Raw genomic sequence first — 25,852 nt, forward strand, 5'->3', positions numbered from 1 at the left:
CTTCCGGTGTCCGGTCTGGTTACAGTGGAAGCACACTGTAAACCTCTTGGGGCAGTCCTTGGCCATATGCCCCTCCTTGCCACATTTGTAGCAAGACCCCGCTCGACAGACTCCATCGTGACCCTTGCCGTACTTTCCACAAGTGCGGCCCTTCTGGCTCCCGGGTCGGGGATCAGCGAGCTTAGCCCGCTTGGCTGCCGGTTGGGACTGTGCCGGCCGCCGATCCCTCCCCAGAGACTCCGCCTCCTCCCTGGCCTGAGTCTCAAGCTCAATCTCCCTCTTCCGAGCATTTGCCTGAAGCTCGGCAAATGTCCGATACGAGGAGTTCGCAGTGAACTCCCGAATATCCCGTCTCAGAATGCTCAGGTAACGGCTCATACATGCCTGCTCGGTGGACACGTGCTCAGGGCAGAACATCACCCTCTCATGAAACATCCTCGTAATAGCTGTGACTGACTCGGTACCCTGCTTGAGGGTCAGAAACTCCTGTGTCAGACGTTCCTGTTGGATTAGTGTCTAAGTCCATAACTATTTTGGTATGTACTTGACCCGATTATGAGCATGGTCCTTTTGGGTTGCCTTCACCATAGCAATATGTAGGATGATTTAAGGAGAGAAAGGTTTAAATATGATTTGTTAATATATTATGAGAATAATATATTAAAGGGGAAATCATATTGTTTAATTAATATTAGTCAATAATTAATTAAGAATTAATTTTGTGACTAAAAGAGATTAATTAAATATAGGGGACTGGACTGCAATTATTGGATAATTGAGTTATTGGGCTAAGGAATGCTAAAGGAATAAGGGGTGAACGAAATTATGATGGAAGCCCATCATATTTTCGTCCATAGCCTTGTCCAGAAGGTTCCATGGGCTGCTTAGAGTTTAAGCTATCCATTAGGGTTTTGACTGAAACCCTAGCAGCCCACACAAGTATATAAAGGACCCCTTAGGCCCCAAAAAACGTGTACAACTGATTCTCTAGGGTTTCTAGTCGTTTTTGGGCAACCTCCTTACTTCTCCTCTTCATCCAAGTTGCATATGGTGTTTGTGACTCCATTAGAGGTACTACACTTGTGGTACTTGCTTTCAAGAGCTAAGGAAATTCAAGGAACTAGTTGTTATTGCTATATAACAACAAAAGGTATGTATTCTAGCTTTATATATGAATTTCGAAAATTATAGTAGCATGCCAGGTTTCTTTTTGTGTTCATAAAGTTGTATAACTAATAGTGAAAACATAGATCCAATACTAGGGTTGCATGCACACATAGGATTGTTTGTATTAAAACCCAACAGTGGTATCAGAGCCATTGGTTTTTGTTTTCAATTAGCTTTTATTCAAATTTATGAACTTGAGATATTAGGGTTTATGGCTAATGAACCCTAAAGGCTATGTAATTTTCGCAATTAGGGTTGCAAAACCCTAGATGGCGATTTTTGCTAGGGTTTCCCAAATCCTTTCCTTAGCCTCCAAGATTTTGAAATCTAGGGTTATCCAACCCTTGGATTTCGAAATTACCTCCTTCCCTAAGGTTAGATCCTAAATTTTAGGGATTTGGATAATCCCATATCTTGTAATTATCTTTTAATTGTTATATATGGTAATTAAAGATCTTGAATTATCCCATCCCTTATTTTCGAGATTTAGAGAGGGATTCAAGGGATTAGGATATCTTAGATGTATAATTGGTAATTATCCTCATGATCTAGATAATCCCTTGTGATTTAATAATTTAAATTAATTGTTTAATTTATGGTAATTATTAAATCAAGAGTTTTAATATTTAAAATTTTAATTTAAATGTCTTAAATTCAAAAATTTTAAGTGAGATTAAAACCTAATTGTTTTGAAGAGTTTCAAAACTTGCCCTCAAGTTTTGGAATTTAAATTGTTGATTAAAAGTTAATTTTGAAAGTCTAAATTCCAAAACCCTGATTTTGAAAAAGTTCAAATTAAACCCTTATGGTTTTATTAAATTAATTAAGTGTATAATTAAAAGAGATTTAATAAATCCATAATGATTTTGGTTAGTTAAAAGTATAATTTAAACCACCTAGTATTTTAAAAGTGTAAAATACACCCTTATACTATATATAACATTAAAAGTTTAATATATATATGTATAACTAAAAGGTCAGTCTTACCGTTAGTAGGCCTCATTCACGAAACTAGTCTATAAGGGGTGTTTAAGGAAATTGCCTATAAAATGGCGATTGAATGGGTATCCACTCTTACCCACCGCACTCTTGACTAGTGGAGGGTCGTTAGCCGAACGGGTAGGATAGGACAGAAACCTTCCATTATAAGTATAATGAAGTACAAAGTAACTAAATGCTTTTCAAATTCCCAAATCATAGTTACTTTAGGCAAAATGTGAAATTGTATGCTAACCCATGGAATTACACTTCGTACCCTTGTCAAACGTTAGTGGAGCGTGTGTGGTTAACCGGCACACTAATTTGGGGATGACATTGGTAGCGAAGGGTGACTCGATGTTTGTCATAGATCAATGGAGCGTGTGTGGCTAACCGGCACATTGATTAGGTGATAGTAACATTGGGTGCACCATGTGATTCGTATGGTTATTCACACCTTGTTTGTGATCCTCGGCATCCCAGTCACAAATAGTAGGGCATAATCGAGATTAAACATGCCATTGAAAAGTTCAATGAATCTCAAAAGATCTAGGAGTTTCAATTCATTTAAAACTTAAACTTCTTTTTCGTTTTTCATGGTGGAAATTGGTAAATCGTCATTTACCTACCTTCAGATATTCTGCAACTAGATTACGGCATCCCTCTTCTAGGTTGTAGAGTATTGTGTTGGATCCTAGCTTGATGTTTCATTTGGGTGTTGCATCAAGAATTCTAATCAACTCAACTTGAATTTTCTCCCGTTTTGTAGATGTCTGAATCTTACAATGGTCTTCCCAAATCCTTTGGAACAAGCTTTCCAAATGAAGATGACGTTCCGAGATACGATCAAGGAAATGAGAGTCATTCTTCACTTCCTCCACCTCCTCCAATTATTCTCCCTGACCCACAAGTTCAAAGGCTTGAAAAGTTTAAGCTCACTCAAGCCCTTTTGGCAAGTAAACACAAAGATGGGAAACCTGTGTGTGCGCACGTCTTAGAGATGAAGTCATACATTGATAGGTTAAACATGTTGGGTGTCGAGATTTCAAGTGAGTTGGCTGTTGACTGGGTTCTTCAGTCACTTCCTGAATCATATAGTGAGTTCGTTAGAGAGTACTATATGATGGACCACGACGTGACCCTAATTGATCTCACCTATTTGCTTATAGCTACTGAATCAGCAATGATTTGGCGTGCTGGTCAAGCAAATTTGTCCAGTGAATCAAACTCCCAAACTTCAATGGACACTGGCAACATTGGAAGTCCAGAAAGAACTAAGTCTGTGATTGTTCGATGTGTTGTGCCAAAGGAGTCTATTTGCTTTTATTGCCAAAAGAAGGGGCATTGGAGACGAAGCTGCCCTAATTACTTGAGAGATCTAAGAGATGGGAGAGTCAAGACGTATGGCTCTGCTTCAGGTAAAATCCATTAACTAACTCTTTTGAGTTCCTATTCTAGATTCTTAATACATGATGTGATAAGATTACATTTTGATGTTTTGTAGGATCGAAGAAAAGAGAGGAAGCTTGAGAAAAGAAGTGAGCTGAATCTAATCATGAAGAAATGGATTTCGATCGCATTACTTGAAGAATGGATTCTTGAGCTACAACTTGGAGTTAGAATAGATTGTTAACATAGTTTTTCAGTTGAATTGCATTGTAAGGACAAGTTTTTTTTCCGCAATAAAATAAATTTTGATTTTGTCTTATTTATTTATCCTTACAATGAAATATATGAAAAATTGATGTTCATGTACTTCTATTATTAGCAAAATGGATTTGATTCTTAATTATGGAAATGTCAAAAGTGTACCAAATAGGGAGACTTTCTCATCGCCCAAGTTTCAATTGGACAGAAACTTGGAATCATGCAATGTGTATTGTATGATGAATGGAAAACTTTCACATTTGGGAAACTTGGACTAATTCTTTGGCAAAGTGTCAGTTGAAGGACTAGGAGATCAAGTACACAAGGTTGTGTGTTGATCAAGTCCACCACAAGAGTGACAAAGATATTCGTCATGATTTACTAAAGCTTAGTAAATATGATTATACTTATAAGATTAAGTATAATTCTGAGTTGATTGAAAAAGTTTCAATGAATAGTAGAACGAATAAAGAAGAATCAAGTAGGCAGAAAGATAAAAGTTTCTCTATTCTAAGAAGAAGGGAGAGTACCTTTTATTGTGTTTTATGATGAGTCTTAATGATTAAGAACCATATCTCAATTGATCCTCTAAGTGAGTCTTAGTGCATTTGCATGTTTAAGAAGAGGTATCAAGTATTATAGAAATGGATATATCACTAAGTCAATCATACTTCGTTCCAATATCAAGTCTTAGAGTCAAGATTGTGACATTGAGTGAAAAGTCTTAAGTAGGTTTATAACACTCATCAAATGTGGGATTTGGAAAAGTTTTATTATTCTTGCACATTTGAAATTGGTAAGTTGTGCTGTCTTGGATAAGACAAAGACCAACTAGGACCAATTGTGTGAAGTGTTTTGTCTTGATAAATGCTTCACTAACTCTTGAATATTTGTTTGTCAAGAAATGTTTCTTGACAAGAGAATCTTATATGTCAAGAAGTCAGTGGGAGTCTTAATGGTCTTGAAAAGTTTCAAGAACAAATCAAGAATAAACCTTATCGATCATCACTAGCACACGACTTGAGGTTTACAACCTATCGTGCTGACATTGTTTTGTTTCTGTGCCATTCCAATTGAGTTAATTGTGTATATGAGTTCTATGAGTTCTCATTTGAATACACACTAAAGCCTTAGTCGATGGAAAGTAAATTGATATGTAAGGACAAGTTACTAAACTACTTGGAAGGCATGGTGGGCACTCGTGTTACCATAGGGCAAGAAATCAAGATTAAGAAAGTTCAGTCCATATGAGTTTGGATTTGTCGCAAACCTTGGTTTTGGCAAATTCACATGGATAGGAACTCATACACCATAAAATCTAAGTGTCATAAGATTCCCTCCTTCATGAAAATGACTGTGAGGAAATGCTTTCACTAAGAGAGATTTTAACAAGATAGCAATTGTGAAAATTGCATTCTCAAATTCGATTATGGTTACGGCATCCCTTTCCATAGTTCGAATTGTGAGATTTGGCAATTAGTTTCAACATTTGGAACTTAGTAACATAAGTTATGAATTGTTTAAACACACATATGAGCTATCTAAAGCAAAGGTGTATAAGGTTAAGAAGCTTAGATAAAGGCTTATCGAAGCATCTGGTAGTAGAAATATGAATTTCAGAAGTTCAATAGGCATTGTTTTCTGGAATTTCATTTGTTTTCTGAATACATGTCAAAGCTAGTGGGAGCATAAATGTTATGCTTATATAATAATCATCATGATAGTGGGAGCATAAGTGTTATGCTTGTATGATTGTTATGGCGAGTATTGCAAGTTAGCAATATTAATTATAGAAAAACAAGGATTCCATTTGCAAAGTTGCATGGGTTGAAAAGTTGTTTTGCTATAATTAAGGGAGAGAATATTATACTCCGTTTCAAAATCTAAAGCTTAGATTAAGAAATTTTAATATTTTCAGTCAAAGGATACATTGTGTGTTCTTAAAATTCAATTATGATTACGGCATCCCTCTTCATAGTTCGAATTGTGAGAACATGACACATAAAATATTATGGCAAAAGATTGGTAAAGTATCATATCTTTATGTAAGACATTATGCATCGTGTCCCATACGCTTCGGGTATAGGATCGATTGTAAATGCTATAGTATTTTACCATTCTAAAATTTTCCAAATGTCTAGTGCATTAAGAGGGAAAAAGGAATAGAATTGGTTTTGACTGAAAGAATTTAACAACTATCAAAGGACGATCCAAAGTTCGCTGAGGATTGATCTCTTGTAAGTAGTTGGAAGTATGGTATTGGATGGACCATATCGACATTATTATGAATAGATAAGATTCTATTAAGAATGAGTTGTCATATGGCAAATGTGGAAATGTTTTCATATTGGGAGTTGGATATTGAGAGTCTGTGCCTAGATTAGAAACTTTTATGCAAGAAGGATGTTCAAAGGAATGTACTTTGAATGTGAGACTTCACATCTATGGAATTGTCTTGTAACAATTTCTAAGAAAGTACTTTGTAATTTCATTAGCTACGTCTTGGTGACTTTTGTGCTATGATTTTGCAAAGGGATCGTTGCATAAAATGTTAGAATCTAGCATATTCTAGTAGTGGCAAGAACCTTGTGTTCTTACACTAATAATTAGGATTAAGGAATTGTGAAATGAGCATCATTGGAAAAGTTTTCAGGTGATCTATTTCACAAAGCATGGACCATAGGAAACACGGTGTGCATGCTTAGAGCATAGGACAATTGTTGTTGTAATTCAAGCAATGAGTTGATTATCCGAAACATTAAATGATAAATAATGAGTAATCAATATGGTGGATAAATAGAAGGGTTTTATTTACTCTCACAAGTTTGGGGCCATATAGGATTAAGTATTGTTGTCATGTTTCAATTTGCATGTTTTGACTTCCAGAATAACTAGGTTATTCAAACATCCACAGTTGGTCATACGTTGGGAGTAGGTATGAATAAAGACTGTCATGAATCTGTCTGTAGATTGTCTGAAGTGTTTAGACATGGCACAAGTTTGCTGCAGAGTTTGTGAGTGCTTTGATAAGATTAAAGTATTGGATTAAACCCACGCTCACTTGGATCACTTCACGGTTTTATCACGAGTGATTAGTGAGACGATAATATTGTATATTCTTGAAACCGAGACGTGTGAGTTGTTATTTGTTGGTCAGTTACACATTGATAATAAGTAAACGCACCAGTAACTTGGTGTTATAAAACTTATTGTTGTGTGTGATTTGATCAGTAAATGCAAGCGAGCATTTGAGTCAAAGTTTATCCATTCCTTTTACCCATAGTGGGATAAAAGCGATATATGTGGGCCTCTCGATGATTTAGTGATGACACCTAAGTGCTTGGCCAAGCCGGGACTAAGTTGATGTGTTCAATTGTAGTCTGTTGTCAGTCGTCATAAATTGGAAGTCGGGAAACATTATAGAGAGAATGATTGAAATTCATGTCTTATGTCTATACGATATCTTGAGAATGGAGGAATATATAATCCCTTATCTAGAGGACGCGCTATCTGATAAGATCAGAGTTGACAGCGGCTTTTGAAAGCTACGATTGCTGATCAGGTTTTGAAGTCATACGGAAAATAGTTATTAGACTTATCCAAGTGGGAGACTGTTGGATTAGTGTCTAAGTCCATAACTATTTTGGTATGTACTTGACCCGATTATGAGCATGGTCCTTTTGGGTTGCCTTCACCATAGCAATATGTAGGATGATTTAAGGAGAGAAAGGTTTAAATATGATTTGTTAATATATTATGAGAATAATATATTAAAGGGGAAATCATATTGTTTAATTAATATTAGTCAATAATTAATTAAGAATTAATTTTGTGACTAAAAGAGATTAATTAAATATAGGGGACTGGATTGCAATTATTGGATAATTGAGTTATTGGGCTAAGGAATGCTAAAGGAATAAGGGGTGAACGAAATTATGATGGAAGCCCATCATATTTTCGTCCATAGCCTTGTCCAGAAGGTTCCATGGGCTGCTTAGAGTTTAAGCTGTCCATTAGGGTTTTGACTGAAACCCTAGCAGCCCACACAAGTATATAAAGGACCCCTTAGGCCCCAAAAAACGTGTACAACTGATTCTCTAGGGTTTCTAGTCGTTTTTGGGCAGCCTCCTTACTTCTCCTCTTCATCCAAGTTGCATATGGTGTTTGTGACTCCATTAGAGGTACTACACTTGTGGTACTTGCTTTCAAGAGCTAAGGAAATTCAAGGAACTAGTTGTTATTGCTATATAACAACAAAAGGTATGTATTCTAGCTTTATATATGAATTTCGAAAATTATAGTAGCATGCCAGGTTTCTTTTTGTGTTCATAAAGTTGTATAACTAATAGTGAAAACATAGATCCAATACTAGGGTTGCATGCACACATAGGATTGTTTGTATTAAAACCCAACAGTTCCCTCTCCACCTGAGGAACGTACTCATCTCGGAACATGGTAGTGAACCTCTCCCAGGTCACTGCCGAAAGCTCAGTCGGTGTGAAGTGTGCCGTCACAAACTTCCACCAGTCCTTCGCTCCCAAGCGAAGCTGGTTCAGCGCGAACCGAACCTTCAAATGCTCAGGGGACGAGCAAGTGAAGAAGCATCCCTCCATATCAGATATCCACCTCATAGCTGCCACCGGATCCTGCGTACCATCAAACTCTGGTGGCTTGGTGTTGCTGAACTCCCTAAACAATGTCGCATCACCTCCCTGGGGTCTTGCCGCAGCAATCGCTGCGGTAGCTGCTGCAACCGCAGCCTCAGAAAGAGCGGCATAGCGCTCGTCAAATGTCTCAATCAACGCGGTCTTAATGGACCCGAACATCTCTGGTAACTCAGCTCTGATGACCGCAGCCACCTCCTCATGAATAATCTGTCGAATCTCCTCATCGCTAGTTCCGGCATCCTCCGGCATGTGACGTGTCCTCACCATGATCAACCTCTGAAATACAACATGCGATAATTAGAATTTACTCGAACACTCTTACATTCGACAATCCACCCCTCCTTGATTCTTGGTATCCCAAGATTCTTATTTGGACTGTGTACCGCACCGGTGCTTTCAGTAGTACGGGCCCAATACTACTGTCCGCACCGTCTCAGTACACACCCCAAATCTTCCTCTTCGAATCCCAATCCCCAAGTACTCTATTATACTTAAATCACTCTGTAACAGGTCTCACACAAAGTCCTAGCTGCTACCTAATTACTCTCAGCATCTCATAGCAGCTCACCCCTCCCTAGGCTAAGGCATCACAAAACAGGCCACTCTAGTCCTATTAGCAATACCTAGCCTACTCTAGCATGCAAATACATCACATTAATAATAATTATCACATAATATAAAGGTATTTTGGGAATTCACCGTTCGGGCGCTGGTTGATCGTACACACGTTTCTTCCTGGAAAATCTTTTACTCTTAGAAAACTTTGGTTTTATTTTGAAATATCTCTTCAATTCCTCAGTTTGAGTTCAAATACCCCCGAAGGTGTACCCGAATCCCTCAAACCAAGGCTCTGATACCAATTTGTAACACCGAAAATTTTCAAAACAAATTTTTCAATTTTTATAAAACATAATTCCATTGATATTCATTAAACAACCATTTTAATTATCCAAACAAGACAATACAAAATCCCAAGATCATGATATCAAGCTCCGAATGTGTGTGTGTACGGATCAAGCCGGCGCCTTCCCGCGGTCGTCACTAGTACCTGAAACAATAACATCAACACTGTAAGCACAAGGCTTAGTGAGTACCCCAAAATACTACATATAACACGTATTAGCCACTCTAGGCTATAACTCTGTGGGTCCGTGCACCCAAACTCTGTGAACCCTCAGGTTCTAGCTCTGATAAACATGCACCACATAAATTACATAGAAATCATGCAGTACAACACATAACATACATAGCATACAAATACTCTATCACATAACTCTGGTTACCTACTCAAGGTAAAGTATAGTGAGAAGACTCACCTCGCGTGTCTCGGTAAATCATAAACCTGAAATCGCTAATCACTCGACCTGTCGAGCTGTCGTCCCCTATAGCACAATACACCTCTAATTAACACTTTCCCAACTAGGGTTGACCACACTATAACAAGTCAATCTAGGTCAACGCTGGTCAACGGTCAACGGTCAACTTTGACTGGACTCGGTGAGTCTGGGCGTGTACACCAATTTCCCTGGAATCCTCCCTTGACACGTCGAGCATTCCCTCAACTCGACGAGTTCCACCTGGCACGAGTTGTGGGGCCACCACGACTCAACTCACCGAGTCTCAAGAACAACTCGGCGAGTCCAGTTAGACTTAGTCCACCTGTCCATTCTGACTCCCCCTTGACTCACTGAGTCCACCTTTCCCAACTCGGCGAGGCCACTCACAGTGTGGTCGGGCAACATTCATGCTACTCGCCGAGTCTGTTCTTCGGACTCGGTGAGTCCATGCCATGCACTGACTCAATCTTGCTCTAAAGGTCAGATCCAGTTCATTAATCCATAGATCCAGTCCCTCCAAGCTCATTTAGCACGTAAAGTTACAATCTTGATGCACATACAACCTCTATATGACCATATATGATGTTTATGACTCAAATACTACAACACAAGGTCAAAGACTCTATTATCACTCATAAAGCTTGATGAGTGAGGCTCTCTGGACCTCTATGGATCCAGATCCATGGCCTCAACTCAAAGAGGGAACCAATGGGCATCAAATCATCCCATAAATGACCACCACAAGCCCTAAATTGCATCATGCTTCACTAAACAGAAAATGGTCTGAGACAATACCTCTAGAGTGATGATCTAAGCTCCAAATTCACGAAATAGCAACCTCCTTTGCTTCCTCTTGCCTAGGGTCTCCTTCTTCTTGCTAAATAACACACACAAGATCAAGAATGGCTCCTTTCTCTTCACAAATAGCTCAAGAACACAAGGATCACTCACTGAGGGTTGGGTGAGCACAAATGACGGCCATAAGGCCCTTTAAATAGGCCTCAAACCCGGAGATTTAGGGTTTCATTACACAGCGCAGACTCGCCGAGTCCATATCCTGGACTCGCCGAGTCCAGGCGCGCACCAATGTTCAATTCTGCGTCTCTACTCGGCGAGTCTGAGCTCCAACTCGCCGAGTCCCTCTCACAATATGATAAAATTAGATTTACAAGATACCTGGTAAAATCCGGATGTTACAATAAGCATACGGGTGAAGGAATCCTTGCCGATCACGATTATCTCGAGTTCACGACGTGAGACTTAAATTTTCACGATGTGAACGAGAAATTTTAAGATATTATAAATACCTTTGCCCATTACGATTTTGGAGACTTTTGGCTAAAGAAAGAAGTTCTGGGAGGCGATTTGCAGCAGAAGAAAGGTCCTGGAAAAAGGGTTTTCAACACCAAAAGAGTAAAAGTCTTTAATTAAGTTAATTGTTTGATACTTGTGAACATGTTTTCTTATTTAAGTTGTGTTTATGTGTTAGTTGCTACTATGAGCAGCTGAATCTAGCTACTCTTATCTTGCTTGATGAAGCTTTAAACTTATGAATAGCATAATTTTATATGGATTTATTTAGTTGGTGAATTGCTTGTGTTTGATTTATTGTTACCTAGCATGCTTATGTTGTTGCCTTAGTTGCTTAAATTCATGTTATTTGTAGCTTAGTGACCATTAACTGCATGAACTTGATAACCTACTAATTTAGTGAACATTGAATTGAAGTAATTAACTTTGCTGTTCTAGAGAACATAGATTATGACCATAATTATGTTTGCATGAGAAATCGTACATAGCATATTCATAAACATAATTGGTTACTGTGTTTAATTGTGTGTGACCATACATAGTTTTACATGAATTAATTAACTATTGGTAAAATTATACCTAAATTACTAATATAATAACAACCAACTTAATAATCCATAATTATTTGCTAGCCATAAGGACGAAGTAGATTTGAACTAGATAAGAGTGTTTTTAATTATTGATTGAATTTGAGTTAAGTAAGTCTGATCTTGCAAAATCAGATAAGACCCCTTTTTAGTTTGTTAATAATTAGATTAATTTAATAGTAAATAAATTAATTAATAACACAGTTCCCTGTGATCGACACCCGACTTACCCAAGCTATATTGTAATCTGACTAGGTACACTGCCTACAAGTGCATAGTTAGTCTAAGTTTGTTAGGTTATAAATATTAAAATTAGTGGGTACTCCCGTGCACATCAAGTTTTTGGCTCCATTTTTATATTATTTTAAGCATACAATGAGGGCATTGTATGCAATAAGTATGGGGTAGGAGGTAGAAAAAGTAAATTGCTATATAATTTGGTAAATTTTTAAATTTTTATTAATTGGATCTAGTAGTAATAATTTGAATTGTACTTGCTAGTGGAATGATCCGATAAGAGCTCAAATGTTTAGTTGATTCGATATACGTTATAATGCATTTGTGGCGTCCCTTGTTTTAGTGAGATCATGGAACAAAAACATAACCCTGCTTAGTTTGAGGAATGCAATATGTTTAGCAGCCTAAACCTGAAATGTATCCAGGAAAGATATGTCTTAACCAATAAAGGTTGAAGTTAAGTGCCACTGCTTAAGCATGTAGGTTTTTGAGTGACAAAAATAAAGTGAGTTATACATGTAAAAAAAAGAGAGAGAGAAATTACCGAAAAGTAAAAATTCTTGAAGAATTTTAGAGCTATCAAAGTATGAAGATCAAAGATAAAAAGTTCTAAAGAATCAAAAATTTGAAGATGCCAAAAATCATGAAAGAAGTGAATTCAAAGAAGTGAAAGATCAAACATTAAAGAAAAGAAGAATTCAAGAGCTCCAAGTTGTGGTATCTTCTAAAAAGTTTTAATTCTCTAGTTTAGGTATGCTTGGGTAGCTTTACAAAAATATCTCGAGGTTAGAAAGCTCTCTGAGGATGGATTCGGAGGGTTGCATAAAATATGCATTGTTCGAAAGAAGTGGGTAATTGTTTATGAAGATTGTGAGTATTTAAAGTATGGGGGTCATTTAGGAAAATTTAGACACAAATGCATGCGTTGAGGTCTTGGCATAATGGCTGAACTGGAATTGGATTATTCTATGAAATGCTAGTGATGAAGGTTTAAATTTAAATAAGTAGATTTGCTTGAGGGCAACCAAAGCCTAAGTGTGGGGTATTTTGATATTGCCATATTTATACATAGTTTTAGGCAATATTGATCTACATTTTATTTAATATTTTGGTTATTTGCACATAATTATGGTACTTATAAGGATAAATTGTTATGTGCACCCAAATAGAAGTATTTTCAAAGAAAGAGACCAAAAGTGACAATACTTGAAACTTTAGGGGGCTTGAAGAAAAGAAGAACGAAAAAACACCCAAAAAATGTACTCACGACGTGAACAGTTCATGATTCACGATGTGAGTAGAGAGTTTTAGAAGATAAGCATCCAGGTGAAGGAATCCTTGCCGATCACGATTATCTCGAGTTCACGACGTGAGACTTAAAATTTAACGATGTGAATGAGAAATTTTAAGACATTATGAATACCTTTGCCCATTACAATTTTGGAGACTTTTTGCTGAAGAAAAAAGTTGCAGGTGGTGATTTACAGCAGAAGAAAGGTCCTGGAAAAAGTGTTTTCAACACCAAAAGAGTAAAAGTCTTTAATTAAGTTAATTGTTTGATACTTATCAACATGTTTTCTTATTTGAGTTGTGTTTATGTGTTAGTTGCTACTATGAGCAACTGAATCTAGCTACTCTTATCTAGCTAGATGAAGCTTCTAACTTATGAATAGCATAATTTTATATGGATTTATTTAGTTGGTGAATTGCTTGTGTTTGATTTATTGTTACCTAACATGCTTATGTTGTTGCCTTAGTTGCTTAAATTCATGTTATATGTAGCTTAGTGACCATTAACTGCATGAACTTGATAACCTAGTAATTTAGTGAACATTGAATTGCTAGAGCTAGGATCAACCAAAATCTTAGTTAGCAATTGAAGTAATTAACTTTGCTGTGCTAGAGAACATAGATTATGACCATAATTATGTTTGCATGTTAAATCGTACATAGCATATTCGTAAACATAATTAGTTCTGTGTTTAATTGTGTGTGACCATACATAGTTTTACATGAATTAATTAACTATTGGTAAATTTAGACCTAAATTACTAATATAATAACAACCAACTTAATAATCCATAATTATTTGTTAGCCATAAGGAGGAAGTGAATTCGAATTAGATAAGAGTGTTTTTAATTATTAATTGAATTTGAGTTAAGTTAGTATGATCTTGCAAAATCAGATAACAACCCTTTGTAGTTTGTTAATAATTAGATTAATTTCGTAGTAAATAGATTAATTAATAACACCGTTCCCTGTGATCGACACCCGACTTACCCAAACTATATAGTAATCTGACTAGGTATACTGCCTACAAGTGCATAGTTAGTCTAAGTTTGTTAGATTATAAATATTAAAATTAGTGGGTACTTCCGTGCACATCAGATAAATTATTATACCATCTTTTTAAGAACGGACGAACAATAATCAACTTTTAAAAAAAAATCTTCATCTGATTTAAACGATACAAATGTTCCTGAACTTTTGGTTAGTATTCCTTAATGTATGGATTTTCCTAATCTTTTTTTTTTTAAATAAAATGTCCAGTTTATCCTTATTGATTATTTTTATATTTAAAATAATTAAAAATTTTCCAATTAATTACCACATGCCACTCTTCATCTTAACCATTCATTTTTATAATCCAATGGTCAAAAAAAGGTCATACACTCACACTATATTTGTTCACATTTAATCCTAACTATATATATATATATATATATATATATATATATATATATATATATATAGGGTTAGGTTATTTTGTTTTTAGTAACTATTGTGTGCCAGAATGCACAGATCCGGACCATCGGATGGAATATAATCAAAGGCTGATGGTCTATGATAGTATAATAGGGTAAAATGTACCATATAATCACACAAAATTCAGCATAAGGGCATTTTAGTCAATTAAGATGAATTTAAAAAAGGAAAAGTCGAGATTTATGGGATAATTAATGATTTTGATATAAAAAATCTGATTTTTTTTCAAATTAATTCAATTTCAAACGTAATCTATAAGAATAAACCGATTTTATTCTATCAGAATGTTATTTTGTTAGAATGATATTTTGTAATTCTGTCAGAATTGTATACAAATATGAACATAATATTATAAACACACATAAGACCAATAATTTTTAATGAATATAAATTTTATATAAGACGAAGTTTAATAGTTTAGAATAAGTGATTATATTCATTATTAAAGAATACAACTATGAACATAAATTACATTTATTCTTGAAATCTCTTGCAAAAAAAAAATATTGGCGTTCTTGAAAGAATCATCATTCACTTTCTTGTTTCGTTTATAGATGTCTTGTGTATGTTTGACCTCTAAGCCACTTCAAAATATGCTAGCATTCTTTGAGATTGACATTTTGTGAGATTGGCATTCTGTCAGAATTGTATTGCATGAGAATGATTCTATACAAGGAGCTACAAAAAGGAGATAAACTTGAGGATGGTAAGTGATCCCTAGGTAAAACTTGAAACATTTGAAAAACATAAGAAACAAAAATCATGTTAAAACTTTAGCCAATTGCAATACAACCCTTGCAAAACCATTCTTATGTGATTCTACCATAATCATTCTTATGTGATTATACCAGAAATACAATTTTGGCAGAATCATTCTTATGTGATTTTCCAAGATTATTATACTCTCTACACATTATTCAAATAGAAGAATATATTAGATACAAATTATTCTTCAAGAATGAAATAACTATTCTTAAAGAATGAAATAATTGAAGATAAGAATAAACACCCAACGATGAGGAAAGAATGTCATTCTCACAGAATTAGCTTAATTAGCTTAAACTGAAAACTAATTCAGCAATTGATCAACAATTGGTCCATCTTTTGCTGCAATTAGAAGCTTGATTAGTGATATTTTAATTAAAGCAATACAACATACAATCAAATTAGTAGAATAATAGTGTATCTTTCATCATCTGTAGCAATTGAAGCTTGATTAGAATATATAAAATATTCAACACAGAACATAAAACATAAGTAAAAGTAGTTAGAATAACTAGTATACAACATACACTAGAATAAGTAGAATAATTTCAAGTGAACATTTTATCAAACCAACATACATAGAATAAATAAACGTAAACAACAATGCTTAAAATATTTAAGGTATACATAACTTACAGTATCTAAAATAAATCAAAAGAAATCATTATCACATAAGAATATGTAGAATGTTTAAGGAAGAATGATGCAATGTTGGCATTATGTCGAACATCTGGTGGGTGGAAGTTACACTTTCAGATTACACATAGCAAATTAAGATGTCAAGATCGACATCAGATTCAACAACAAGGTAAAAACCATGTGCAATTTCAGATAGCAATTAGATTCAAGGTGCAAAATCATAAATCAATTTTAAAACCAATCAATTGATACATACTCAATCAGAATCATAAATAAATTTTGACTCAAAGTGAATAAGTCTCGATTCTTCAAAGATGAAACTTCCAACGAATCAGAAATTAAGGTAGAAGAAATCGATTAAGTTGAATAAGAAATAGAGGACATATAACTAACCTTTGGGCGTCTTAAGAAATAGAAGTTGTTTGAATTCGTTGTTACTGGTAGTGGTATTTTGATTATCATTCACTCCCTCAGTTTTGTAAAATTTGTTGGTCGTAGCAGGGTTATGGTCGACGTGTGCATTAAAACTCAACTGATGCGGCCGAAGGTCAATGGAAGGGGGAGGATACGATTTTGTTGTTGTCGATGGAAGATGCAATAGGGAAGCAGAAGTAGAATACATATGATATGAGAGGCTAGGGTTTAATAGTTGGTCAAAGAGATTTTTATGGTAATTTCCAAGAATTAAGGGATTTTATTTTAATTATCATGCTAAAATTACATAATTACCTTTATTACATTTTTTAATTATTTAATTATTCCTAAATTCCTATTGGTGTATTCATGTACACAATAGTTGCTAGAAACATTTGAGCCCATATATATATATATATATATATATATATACATATATATATATATGTATATATATATATATATATATATATATATATATATATATGTATATATATAAATATAAAGTAATTGTTGATGTAGTAGTGGGAACCACATTTAAAAGATGAGTGTTATTGCACTTATTCAGTCATTGCAAAGTTGATATGACACAATTGAAAGGTTAGTAGCATTGGACTGATGTGGATAACCTAATACACCTTTAACTAACGAGAGAGTATTCAAACAATAAGTATAGGCAACAATGAGTATTAACTTATAGGAATAATCAACTATGTTATAATAGACATTTATTTTCAATAATGTATATTCAACAGGAAATAGTCAACGGATGATAAGCATTTATATGAAATAATCAATCGGATGAAGGGCAACGGGTAAAAAACTAATTAAATAAATTAACAGTTCAAAGAAACAAGAAACCCCTACCCCAAGACAGCCGAAGACCCTTGCGAAACCAAAGCATCTGTCGTTGAGGTTCTCCGTCCTCAGTTGTCTGACGGCAGGCGATGGTTGTGTTGGTGTTGTTGCTTGTGTTTTTGTTGACTGAGCGAGGAATTTCACAGTCAACGGATCATGATATCAATACTAACAATTCCCATCCTACCGTTTTGGCGATTAACACATCTACAATAAATCTGCCAAATTTTATCAAGAATCGCAAAGCCTCTACCCTTGCTGAACTCAGGATTGAAGTACTTAATACTAGTTTTGATGACACGGTGTATGAAGAATCTCAGTGCCGGAACTACCTCTCTACCGATCAGTGTGTGGTTTGTTCAGAGGCCGGCCCTTCTGAATCTGGCATGTGCACAGCTGGCCTTGGTGCTTATGTTGTCTTCGATAACTGCTTTGCCAGGTAACGTTTTATCTATTTACAGTTTCATGGTTAACTATTATCTCTAGTAGAAAACTCTCAGATAGGAATCTGATTATATGAGTACATTATTCGAACACATCCTCAACTATTAGTATTAGATTAGGATTTTGTGGGATTTTCTATAAATACCCTAAAACCTTTACTAATAACCCTCTTCTCTCCTCTCTTCATAATCGATCATATGCACTCTGTCTTTCTGTTAACAGCATCTGGAGCTGATCAAATTCGGATACCCACACTAGACAACCAAATGAAATTCTCTTTCCTATTCTCTGTTCACTTTGATCTTATCTGTCCTCTATTTTCTGTTTATCACACATCTACCTTGATCCCACATTCTTGATCAAGAATCTTTTGTGATTATCAAGACTCAACTTTAATCAATCTCGATCCCTTCTTGAACCCCTTTCCCTCCTCTCTGACCTCCACCAACGTGGTTCCTTTCTTCTTATCTTCTTACCCTCTTCACCATTCTAATCCCATACCATGAGGTCCATGACTTTAAATATATGTGGAGCCCCATGATTGCCTCTCCAAAAAAGCCCTTGTGGAGAGAATGGAGACTCGAACATGTATAGCCGCTTATAAGGCCGTGTCGCACCGATGTTCCCTCAAAGTTGGAGGCTCGTTTAGGATAGACATGGTTGTGCTGGGCCACAAGGTGCGGGACACTGATTCTCATCACCATGTAAATATATGTGGAGCCCTGAGATTCTCTCTAAAAATAGCCCTTGTAGAGAGAAGGGAGACTCCAACATATATAGCCACTTATAAGAATATGTCACATCGATATGAGATACACTAACAATGACCGACCCTTTTTCCAATCACTTTAAAGATGGAAAAAGGACAATAACCCTCTTGGTTCGAGCTTTTTCAGATACACTACCGCATGAAGTTCTTGGTCACATTCTCCCACTAGCATATACTGCCAAAACAAATTTGTGGACTTGGTTGGAATGTATAGTGCTCTAATGAATCTGTGGCACCATCTTAGACAATAGTACTACTCACCATCAAAACATCTTTCAAGATAACAAACAATAACAAGCCGTTACCTAAAAAATCAATGTAGCCATGTTCATTTAGATAGTTTCCATGATATTTTGTCTTATTGTTAATAGTCGGAAATGCTTGCGGATCAACTTGCTAATGTTGATGCTTCTGTCTCCGACCAAAGGTTGGTTTCTTCATTTTGTCGCTGCTCTGTTCGTCCTTCTCCCACTTATCGATAAACACTTCTGCTAAGTCGTCAATATGCTTTGCATCACAAGCAAGAACAATAGATATCCCTCCGAAATAATCCTCACATAAAACCAAGAAAAATTTAAATACGAATCCAAATTAGACATGTTACACAACAAAATGTTGATAGATAACCCAAAGTCTATAATCTTTCCATTCTAGATTTGATGAATCATCAATAGATGGTCAAACACAATGATGATCCACAATATATGCAGGGACTGAAACAACGACCTAAAACCCACAATGAATTCAATCCACACCAAAATCCTAATGGTTCAAGATTACGTCAAGTTTGCCCGAATTGAGCAAGCGAGGTAACTTTAAAAGAATAGTCTACATAATAACATGAAGAAAAATCTTTTTAACAAGTTTGATTATCAATATAAACAAACAAATGAGAACTTTGACTGAAACACTTGGCATGCCATATCAAACTGCTATCCGAAATGGATGAAGAGTGTACACATAACCTCTAATACACCGAATTCCAATCTATGATACCACATGTTTAGTATCTATTATATATGAATCGAGCATTTAGATCATGTTCATGGAGCATTTGGAGCTCTTGAAACTAAATGGAGCACTTGGGGTTTATGGAGCATGTTACAAAGGAACGATTCATCTGAGAAAGGATTAGATCGTCTGACAAAGAAACGGATCAAGTGCCAAAGGAATGGATCATATAGAAGGGGGTTTGGAGCAATTGGAAGAGTTTTGGAGAACTCGGGGGTGATATGGAGCAACAAAGGAACCTTGTTACGTTATATGTTTAAGGGATGGGCCAAGAAGGATGTTATTACACCAATGGAATTCCTTCTTGCGCCATTATGCCCCCTGTTGCATCATGAGGAGTTTCTCTTGTGCCATGAGGATCCTTCTTGCGCTATGAGGTATTCCTGTTGAGCCATGGAGTATGCTCTTGCTCCATGCATGAACTTGTTGTACCATGTGTGTTCCTGTTGCGACAAGGTGGTGTTGTTGCTCCAATACTGATGTTCTTGCGCCACACTTGAAGTCTCCTGCACCATCCATATCCCTGTTGCGCCATGATGGTACAAGTTGGACCATCTTGGTCCTTGATGAGCCAAGTATGCTATGAAGTCCTTTATGCTGCTCAAGATCGTTCAAAGATTCTCAGAAGTTGGTGTTGCTCAAGGATTACACCATGTTGTGTCACCATGATGGTTATTAGGCCATTTGTGTTCATGATACACCACTTATACATCATGTTGCTCCACTATGACACAAGGTGCTCCATTATGTGTGTTGCTGATTTTCATGGGTTGTATGACATGGATGAATGTTCCAGAAGATGTTGCATGACATATTGTGATTGGTTGACACTTTTCATGGGCTAATGGGCTTGGCCCATTAGGGTTTTAGGTCTGATCCCTTAAGTATAAATAAGGATGCATGCTAGGTCATTTTGTATATTGAATTCTAGAGTGATAGTCAAATCTCTGTGTAATTGTACTTGTAACCTCTGTTTGAGAGCTCTGAAATAAAAGAATACTCCCCTCCTGCCCGTAGACGTAGGTCACCATGTAAATACTGTGTCTTGTGTGCTTACAGTTTTGCAAGTTATCCGTTTTACTTCCTAACAATATCCAATCGAAACCGGGCTTATATATCACTTGTTGGGATCGACGAACGCTCCCCTTCATAATAACAACTATCGAAACGAAACAAAACTAATCAAAACAAATCACAAAGCAAAGATACCCACAAAATAATATTCATTGATCATAATGTTAATGAACTATCTACACTACAAACAAACCACATAAACATAAAGATCTGACACTATTGATGATATCACTTTATTATGAATATTTTGTGCACATGCTGTGTGTGTACAATAAAAAAAAGTGACTAAACGTGTACAAAAAAGGAAGTTTAATGTTCATATATATATATATATATATATATATATATATATATATATATATATATATATATATATAAATATAAAAACATAACCGACTAAATGTATACACGAGATAACGTTTGTTACCCTTAAAAGGCATTAACCCCTTAGGAAAAAGAATAAGTCCTAAATCTTGTACGTCCTTTGTTGTTAAGGTACGAAGACTTTGCTGACTTCTATAATAAACCAGATGTCACTCAAGATGGTACTGGCACTCCATTTTCAACATGTGGCACTCAACTAGCATCCATAACAACTTTCAAACCAGTTGTAGATAGTTTGTTATCAGATCTTCGAAATGCTACTCCAAAAGCCTTTAATTTCTATGTAGCATTGACAAAGGAAATCACAAGTGAAGATGCAACCATGTATGGGATTGGACAGTGTGTTGGAAACAAGACTGTTTGTCAAACATGCATGAATACAGCGTACAACAAATCAAATAATTGCCTTCCAAGTAAAGAAGGAAGGTTTTTCAACATGGGATGTTTTGCCAGATATTCAAAGACTCCATTATTTAACCAGACAACAACAGACGTGACAAGTGTCTTAAAGGGTGAGGCCACTTCTTTCAATATCCTGAAACAAAATGGGATATCGGTTGATAACTTTATATGATTATATGATAGGGAATTCAAGTAAGGCAACTATACTTGGTGGAACTCTTGCTGGTGTAGTTCTTTTTATCCTTATCGTTGTGTTCTGGTTATTGTATCGACTACGGAAGGCTAAAAATACTGAACAAGGTGAATATTTTTCATGTACAAATATTTTCCCTATACAATATGATAATTAATTTCATAGTAATGATGAAAAATCTATCTATATACTTGTGGACAATGTTATGCGTGGGATGCAGTGGATTTGAAGGGGGCAGTAATGTACAGTTATCGCGATCTGCAATTGGCAACCAATAATTTTTGTGAAGAAAATATTCTGGGTAGAGGAGGTTTTGGTGAAGTGTTCAAGGTAAATAAGATAGAACTTTCCATCTTAGATTGCTAAAATTATTAATCTGTTATAGTAAACTTTGGAAAGTTTGAGAAAAATTTATACAATGCGTTTCGGCAATGTTTGGTGGAGTAACTGAAAAGCTGGCTGCTAGTTCATAGCTGAAAAGCTAGCTGGTAGTTGCTAGCCGATAAAAAATGACTTTTGGACGTTTGGTAAAAAACTAGCTGAAATGTAAAATGACATAAAAGGGCATATAGGAGATTGAATAATTTTCCATTTAGATAATTTTTTTACTATATTTTTTATCATCGTGTGTGTATATATATATATATATATATATATATATATATATATATATATATATATTATTAAGTCAATATATATTATTAAGTCATTTAGTTTTACTTTGGAAAGGGATCAAAACCAAACTGCAGCTGTGCCATAAGGATGAAAACCCTTCCATAGGGATTAAAACCACAAGTGAAATGAGTAATTTTCCCTTTAGGCATTTTACTTTCCATAAGTACATTTATTTTACACAAAAAGCATCTTCTAGTGACCTGATCCATAGAAAATGACAAACCACACAGATCATTCTTGCAATTTACTCAATTTAGTTTAGATGTTATAAGTCGACATTTTTCATCGTTATACAAACATATGGGGAATATATTATAAATTCCCTTATTATTTACTAATTCAAACAACCCCTTGAATTGTTTAATAGGGAAACCTTGATGTTAAGACTGTTGTAGCCGTGAAGAAACTTCAAGTATATCATGCTAGATCAAAAGATGAATTTGAGAATGAAGTTAAGCTTATAACTCACATTCATCATCGAAATCTTTTACGTCTACTTGGATGGTCCAGTGAAGGATCTGATCTACTTCTAGTCCTTGAATATATGCCAAATGGAAGCCTTGATCAATTCTTATGGGGTAAGCTGGTTTCACAATTATTCATTTGAAATCTTTATTTTAGAACATTTGGCATGCTAATTAACATCAGATTAATGTTGTAAATGGGTAACAAACTTTTTCTTTTCATAAAACTCTATTGTGAAAAACAGAACTATCATAAGGTAAGCAATTGGAACTTTGTGTTCACAAAAAAAAAACATTATTTGAATGGTATTTTGTAAAAAAAAAAAAAAAACAATGGTGTTTTCTAGAATAACAAATAGTTTGTTACCCATTTATGACATTGACCCATTAATATATGTTCATAATGGAGGTGCAAAAAGTGGGACTTTGGACTGGAACCAACGATATGAGATAATTTTTGGGATAGCTAGGGGTCTTGCTCATCTGCACAATGAATTCCATGTCAAAATCATTCACAGAGATATTAAATCAAGCAATATTCTCCTTACTGATGATTTTAAGCCCAAGATAGCAGATTTTGGGTTGGCAAGGTTTCAACCTGAAGACCAAAGTCATGTTAATACCAAGTTTGCTGGGACATTGTAAGCTTGATTTGTGATAAAAATTGCACATTACTTAAATCATCTGTTTGCGTCTAATCAAATTCTTTCATTTTTCACGATGTAAGGGGATATACAGCACCAGAATATGCACTTCAAGGTCATTTATCGGATAAAGTTGACACTTACAGTTTTGGAGTCGTGGTTCTTGAAATCATTAGTGGCAGAAGGAGTACTGAAGTGAATAGGTCATCCTCTGATTACCTTCTGGAACATGTGAGATGCCAAAATTAATCACATTTCCTATATTTATTTGTTGCTTTTTAAGTAACCGGCAAGATCAAATTAATAATAATCAATAAGAAGTTACATAGCAGGTGCACATGACAAGAGAAAAAAAAAATGATACGAAAGAAACATGCATTCCTCCTTGGAACATAACATGTAGAAAGAAAAAGAACGAAAATCAAATAATCTATGTAACACTCGATAGATCTGAATTACAACTAATAGTAATGTGTACTCTCCCTTTTGGAGTTTTCTTGAACCAAGTTCATAGGGGCTTGTTTTATTCATTCTATTTATATAAAAAATAATTCTATATAAATATTTCAGACATGAATGTTGCTTATATTTTAGTATATTTTATTGTCTATTTACAGTACATGATTGTGAACTCTTCATTTGTTGTGCTACTATTGGGTGAACAGGCATGGAAGTTGTATGAAAAGAAAATACATAAGAAGTGCATTGATGAGACGTTGGACTCGAAACAATACGAACAAGAACATGTGATGAATATCATTGAGATTGCTTTGTTGTGCACACAATCACCAGTTTCGAAGAGACCAACCATGTGTGAAGTGGTTTTGATGCTTCAAGATGGTCAATCAGTGGGGAAAAGACAGCTAATCAGACCTTCTTTTGGGTACAATCATGATACAAGGATTCATATAGAATCTTGATAGAAATAACCTCTGCAAAAACCCAAAGGAAATTAGATCCTGCAAAGATCTTGTAATTTAGGGATTTATGTCCATGTTGGTAAAAGGAAAATGAACTTAGACCAACCAGCTTATTGTTATTTTTTGGCGTAAAAACATAAACATCCTGGTTAAATCGCCCATTTTCCTTTGCTCTATGTAGAGGCAGTCCTGGGATAGCATCTTTAACCCACAATTTTTGTTTCAATTGAGCAAATTTAATGCTGATTATAATAGAAAAATAAATGAATATTCTTTTTACACAAGGTCTATCCTTTTTAGTTTTTGCATAGAATAAATGGTATTACTAAAAGTCAATGATGATTTTACCTAAGGTTGTGTTTCGTACAAAGAAATAAGATGGGAGAAATAGAATTCCTTTTTTTTCTTGTTTGTTTAGTACTAAGAATGTGAAAATGAGCAAAAATGATTTCCATTTCTACCCTTTTGATTCTCTATAAATTATGGAGAAATTGTGAGAAAATAAGCGGAGAAATGGAAACAAGAATTGAGTAAAAAAGCGGAGAAATGGGAAAATAAAACCAACACCGCTGCTATGTTATCAAATTATGCATAAGGCTATCCGGCGTACCCACCACTAACTATCAATTTGGTGAGTGTCACCACAGAACCACTAACACTTGTTTGTGCTTGAGATATGGAAAAGGTTTACAAGTTGCCTTTGTTATTCAATATTGATTTATGGCCTCTTTAAACACAATGAAATTGCTTGACCTGCTTTTGTGTAGGTTGTTAAGATTGTTATAAATTCGGCCGAATTCACTACATACTAGCCTCAAATCGCGCAACTTCGAACTAATTTGGTTGGGATTTCGACCTTCACTTCTCATTAAACATTTCATACTTTTTCCCAAAAACAATTAAAGGTTTGACTATCTCCTTCTACGGGCCGTGGGAATCCGAAACACATGCTTGTGCTAACTTATCTTCTTCCTCTTTTGTCCAATTCACCCTTTCGCTTTGATTAGTTTGAGTTGTTTTAACGGGTTTTTTTCCTTTTTTTTTTGGTTGGGATGGTGGTAAAGGTTGTGTTTCGACTACAAAATCCGATGAATTGGGTGGTAAAAACATGGTTGTGAAGGTTGGGGTTGTGGAGGTTGTTGTTGGAAAGGTTGTTGGTCTACGAAAGTAGTTTGGAATTGTTGTGAAAAGGGTTGTTGATAGTGTGGGAAAGCTTGTTATGGTTGCTGAAAAAGTTGAGTTTTTTTTGGATAGGGGAACCACTTTAGAGAAAATTCATAAAACCACCTCGAGGTGATTCCATGTTCGGGTATCCAAGATGAGTTGCATCTAATGCAAAAGCGTTATCAGGCTTGCAATTTTGATAATTTGTTGGTGGTATTTTGATTGGGATCCATGGTTTTTGGATTTTAAAACAATACAAATTTGTGTATGTAATAGAGGAAGAGAAGAATGTTGTGAAAAATATTGTTGTATGTAGTGGTATTTGTCAGTAAAA

At 35.3% G+C, this 25,852-nt stretch overlaps 1 protein-coding gene across 3 annotated transcripts; it reads left to right on the plus strand.

Moving 5' to 3' along the window:
- Positions 1–17,333: 17,333 nt before the first annotated feature.
- LOC145043249 (cysteine-rich receptor-like protein kinase 3) lies at positions 17,334–24,638 on the plus strand. 3 transcript variants are annotated; one of them, XM_078991832.1, is made up of 8 exons: positions 17,334–17,813; positions 21,168–21,568; positions 21,642–21,758; positions 21,872–21,981; positions 22,694–22,904; positions 23,200–23,431; positions 23,518–23,637; positions 24,100–24,297. In XM_078991832.1, the coding sequence occupies exons 1-8, from the start codon at positions 17,464–17,466 to the stop codon at positions 24,182–24,184; spliced, it is 1,626 nt and encodes a 541-aa protein (XP_078847958.1). In that variant the 5' UTR covers positions 17,334–17,463; the 3' UTR covers positions 24,185–24,297. The 3 variants fall into 3 exon arrangements, with proteins under 3 accessions (XP_078847958.1, XP_078847957.1, XP_078847959.1); XM_078991831.1 differs by having other exon boundaries at positions 17,337–17,813; positions 23,518–23,665; positions 24,100–24,638; XM_078991833.1 differs by having other exon boundaries at positions 17,685–17,813; positions 21,203–21,568; positions 23,518–23,665; positions 24,100–24,638.
- The last annotated feature ends 1,214 nt before the right edge of the window (positions 24,639–25,852 follow it).

This window comes from Lactuca saligna, chromosome 4, assembly GCF_052625555.1.
Source record: "Lactuca saligna cultivar CGN05327 chromosome 4, ASM5262555v1, whole genome shotgun sequence".
Lineage (NCBI taxonomy): Eukaryota > Viridiplantae > Streptophyta > Magnoliopsida > Asterales > Asteraceae > Lactuca > Lactuca saligna.

Bases quoted from the DNA above. Each gene is read 5' to 3' on its own strand.
- LOC145043249 (XM_078991831.1), top strand. From the start codon at position 17,464: ATGGTTGTGTTGGTGTTGTTGCTTGTGTTTTTGTTGACTGAGCGAGGA. The intron at 21,982-22,693 runs GTAAATAAGATA...ATTGTTTAATAG, and splicing joins GTTTTGGTGAAGTGTTCAAG to GGAAACCTTGATGTTAAGAC. The intron at 23,432-23,517 runs GTAAGCTTGATT...TCACGATGTAAG, and splicing joins ACCAAGTTTGCTGGGACATT to GGGATATACAGCACCAGAAT.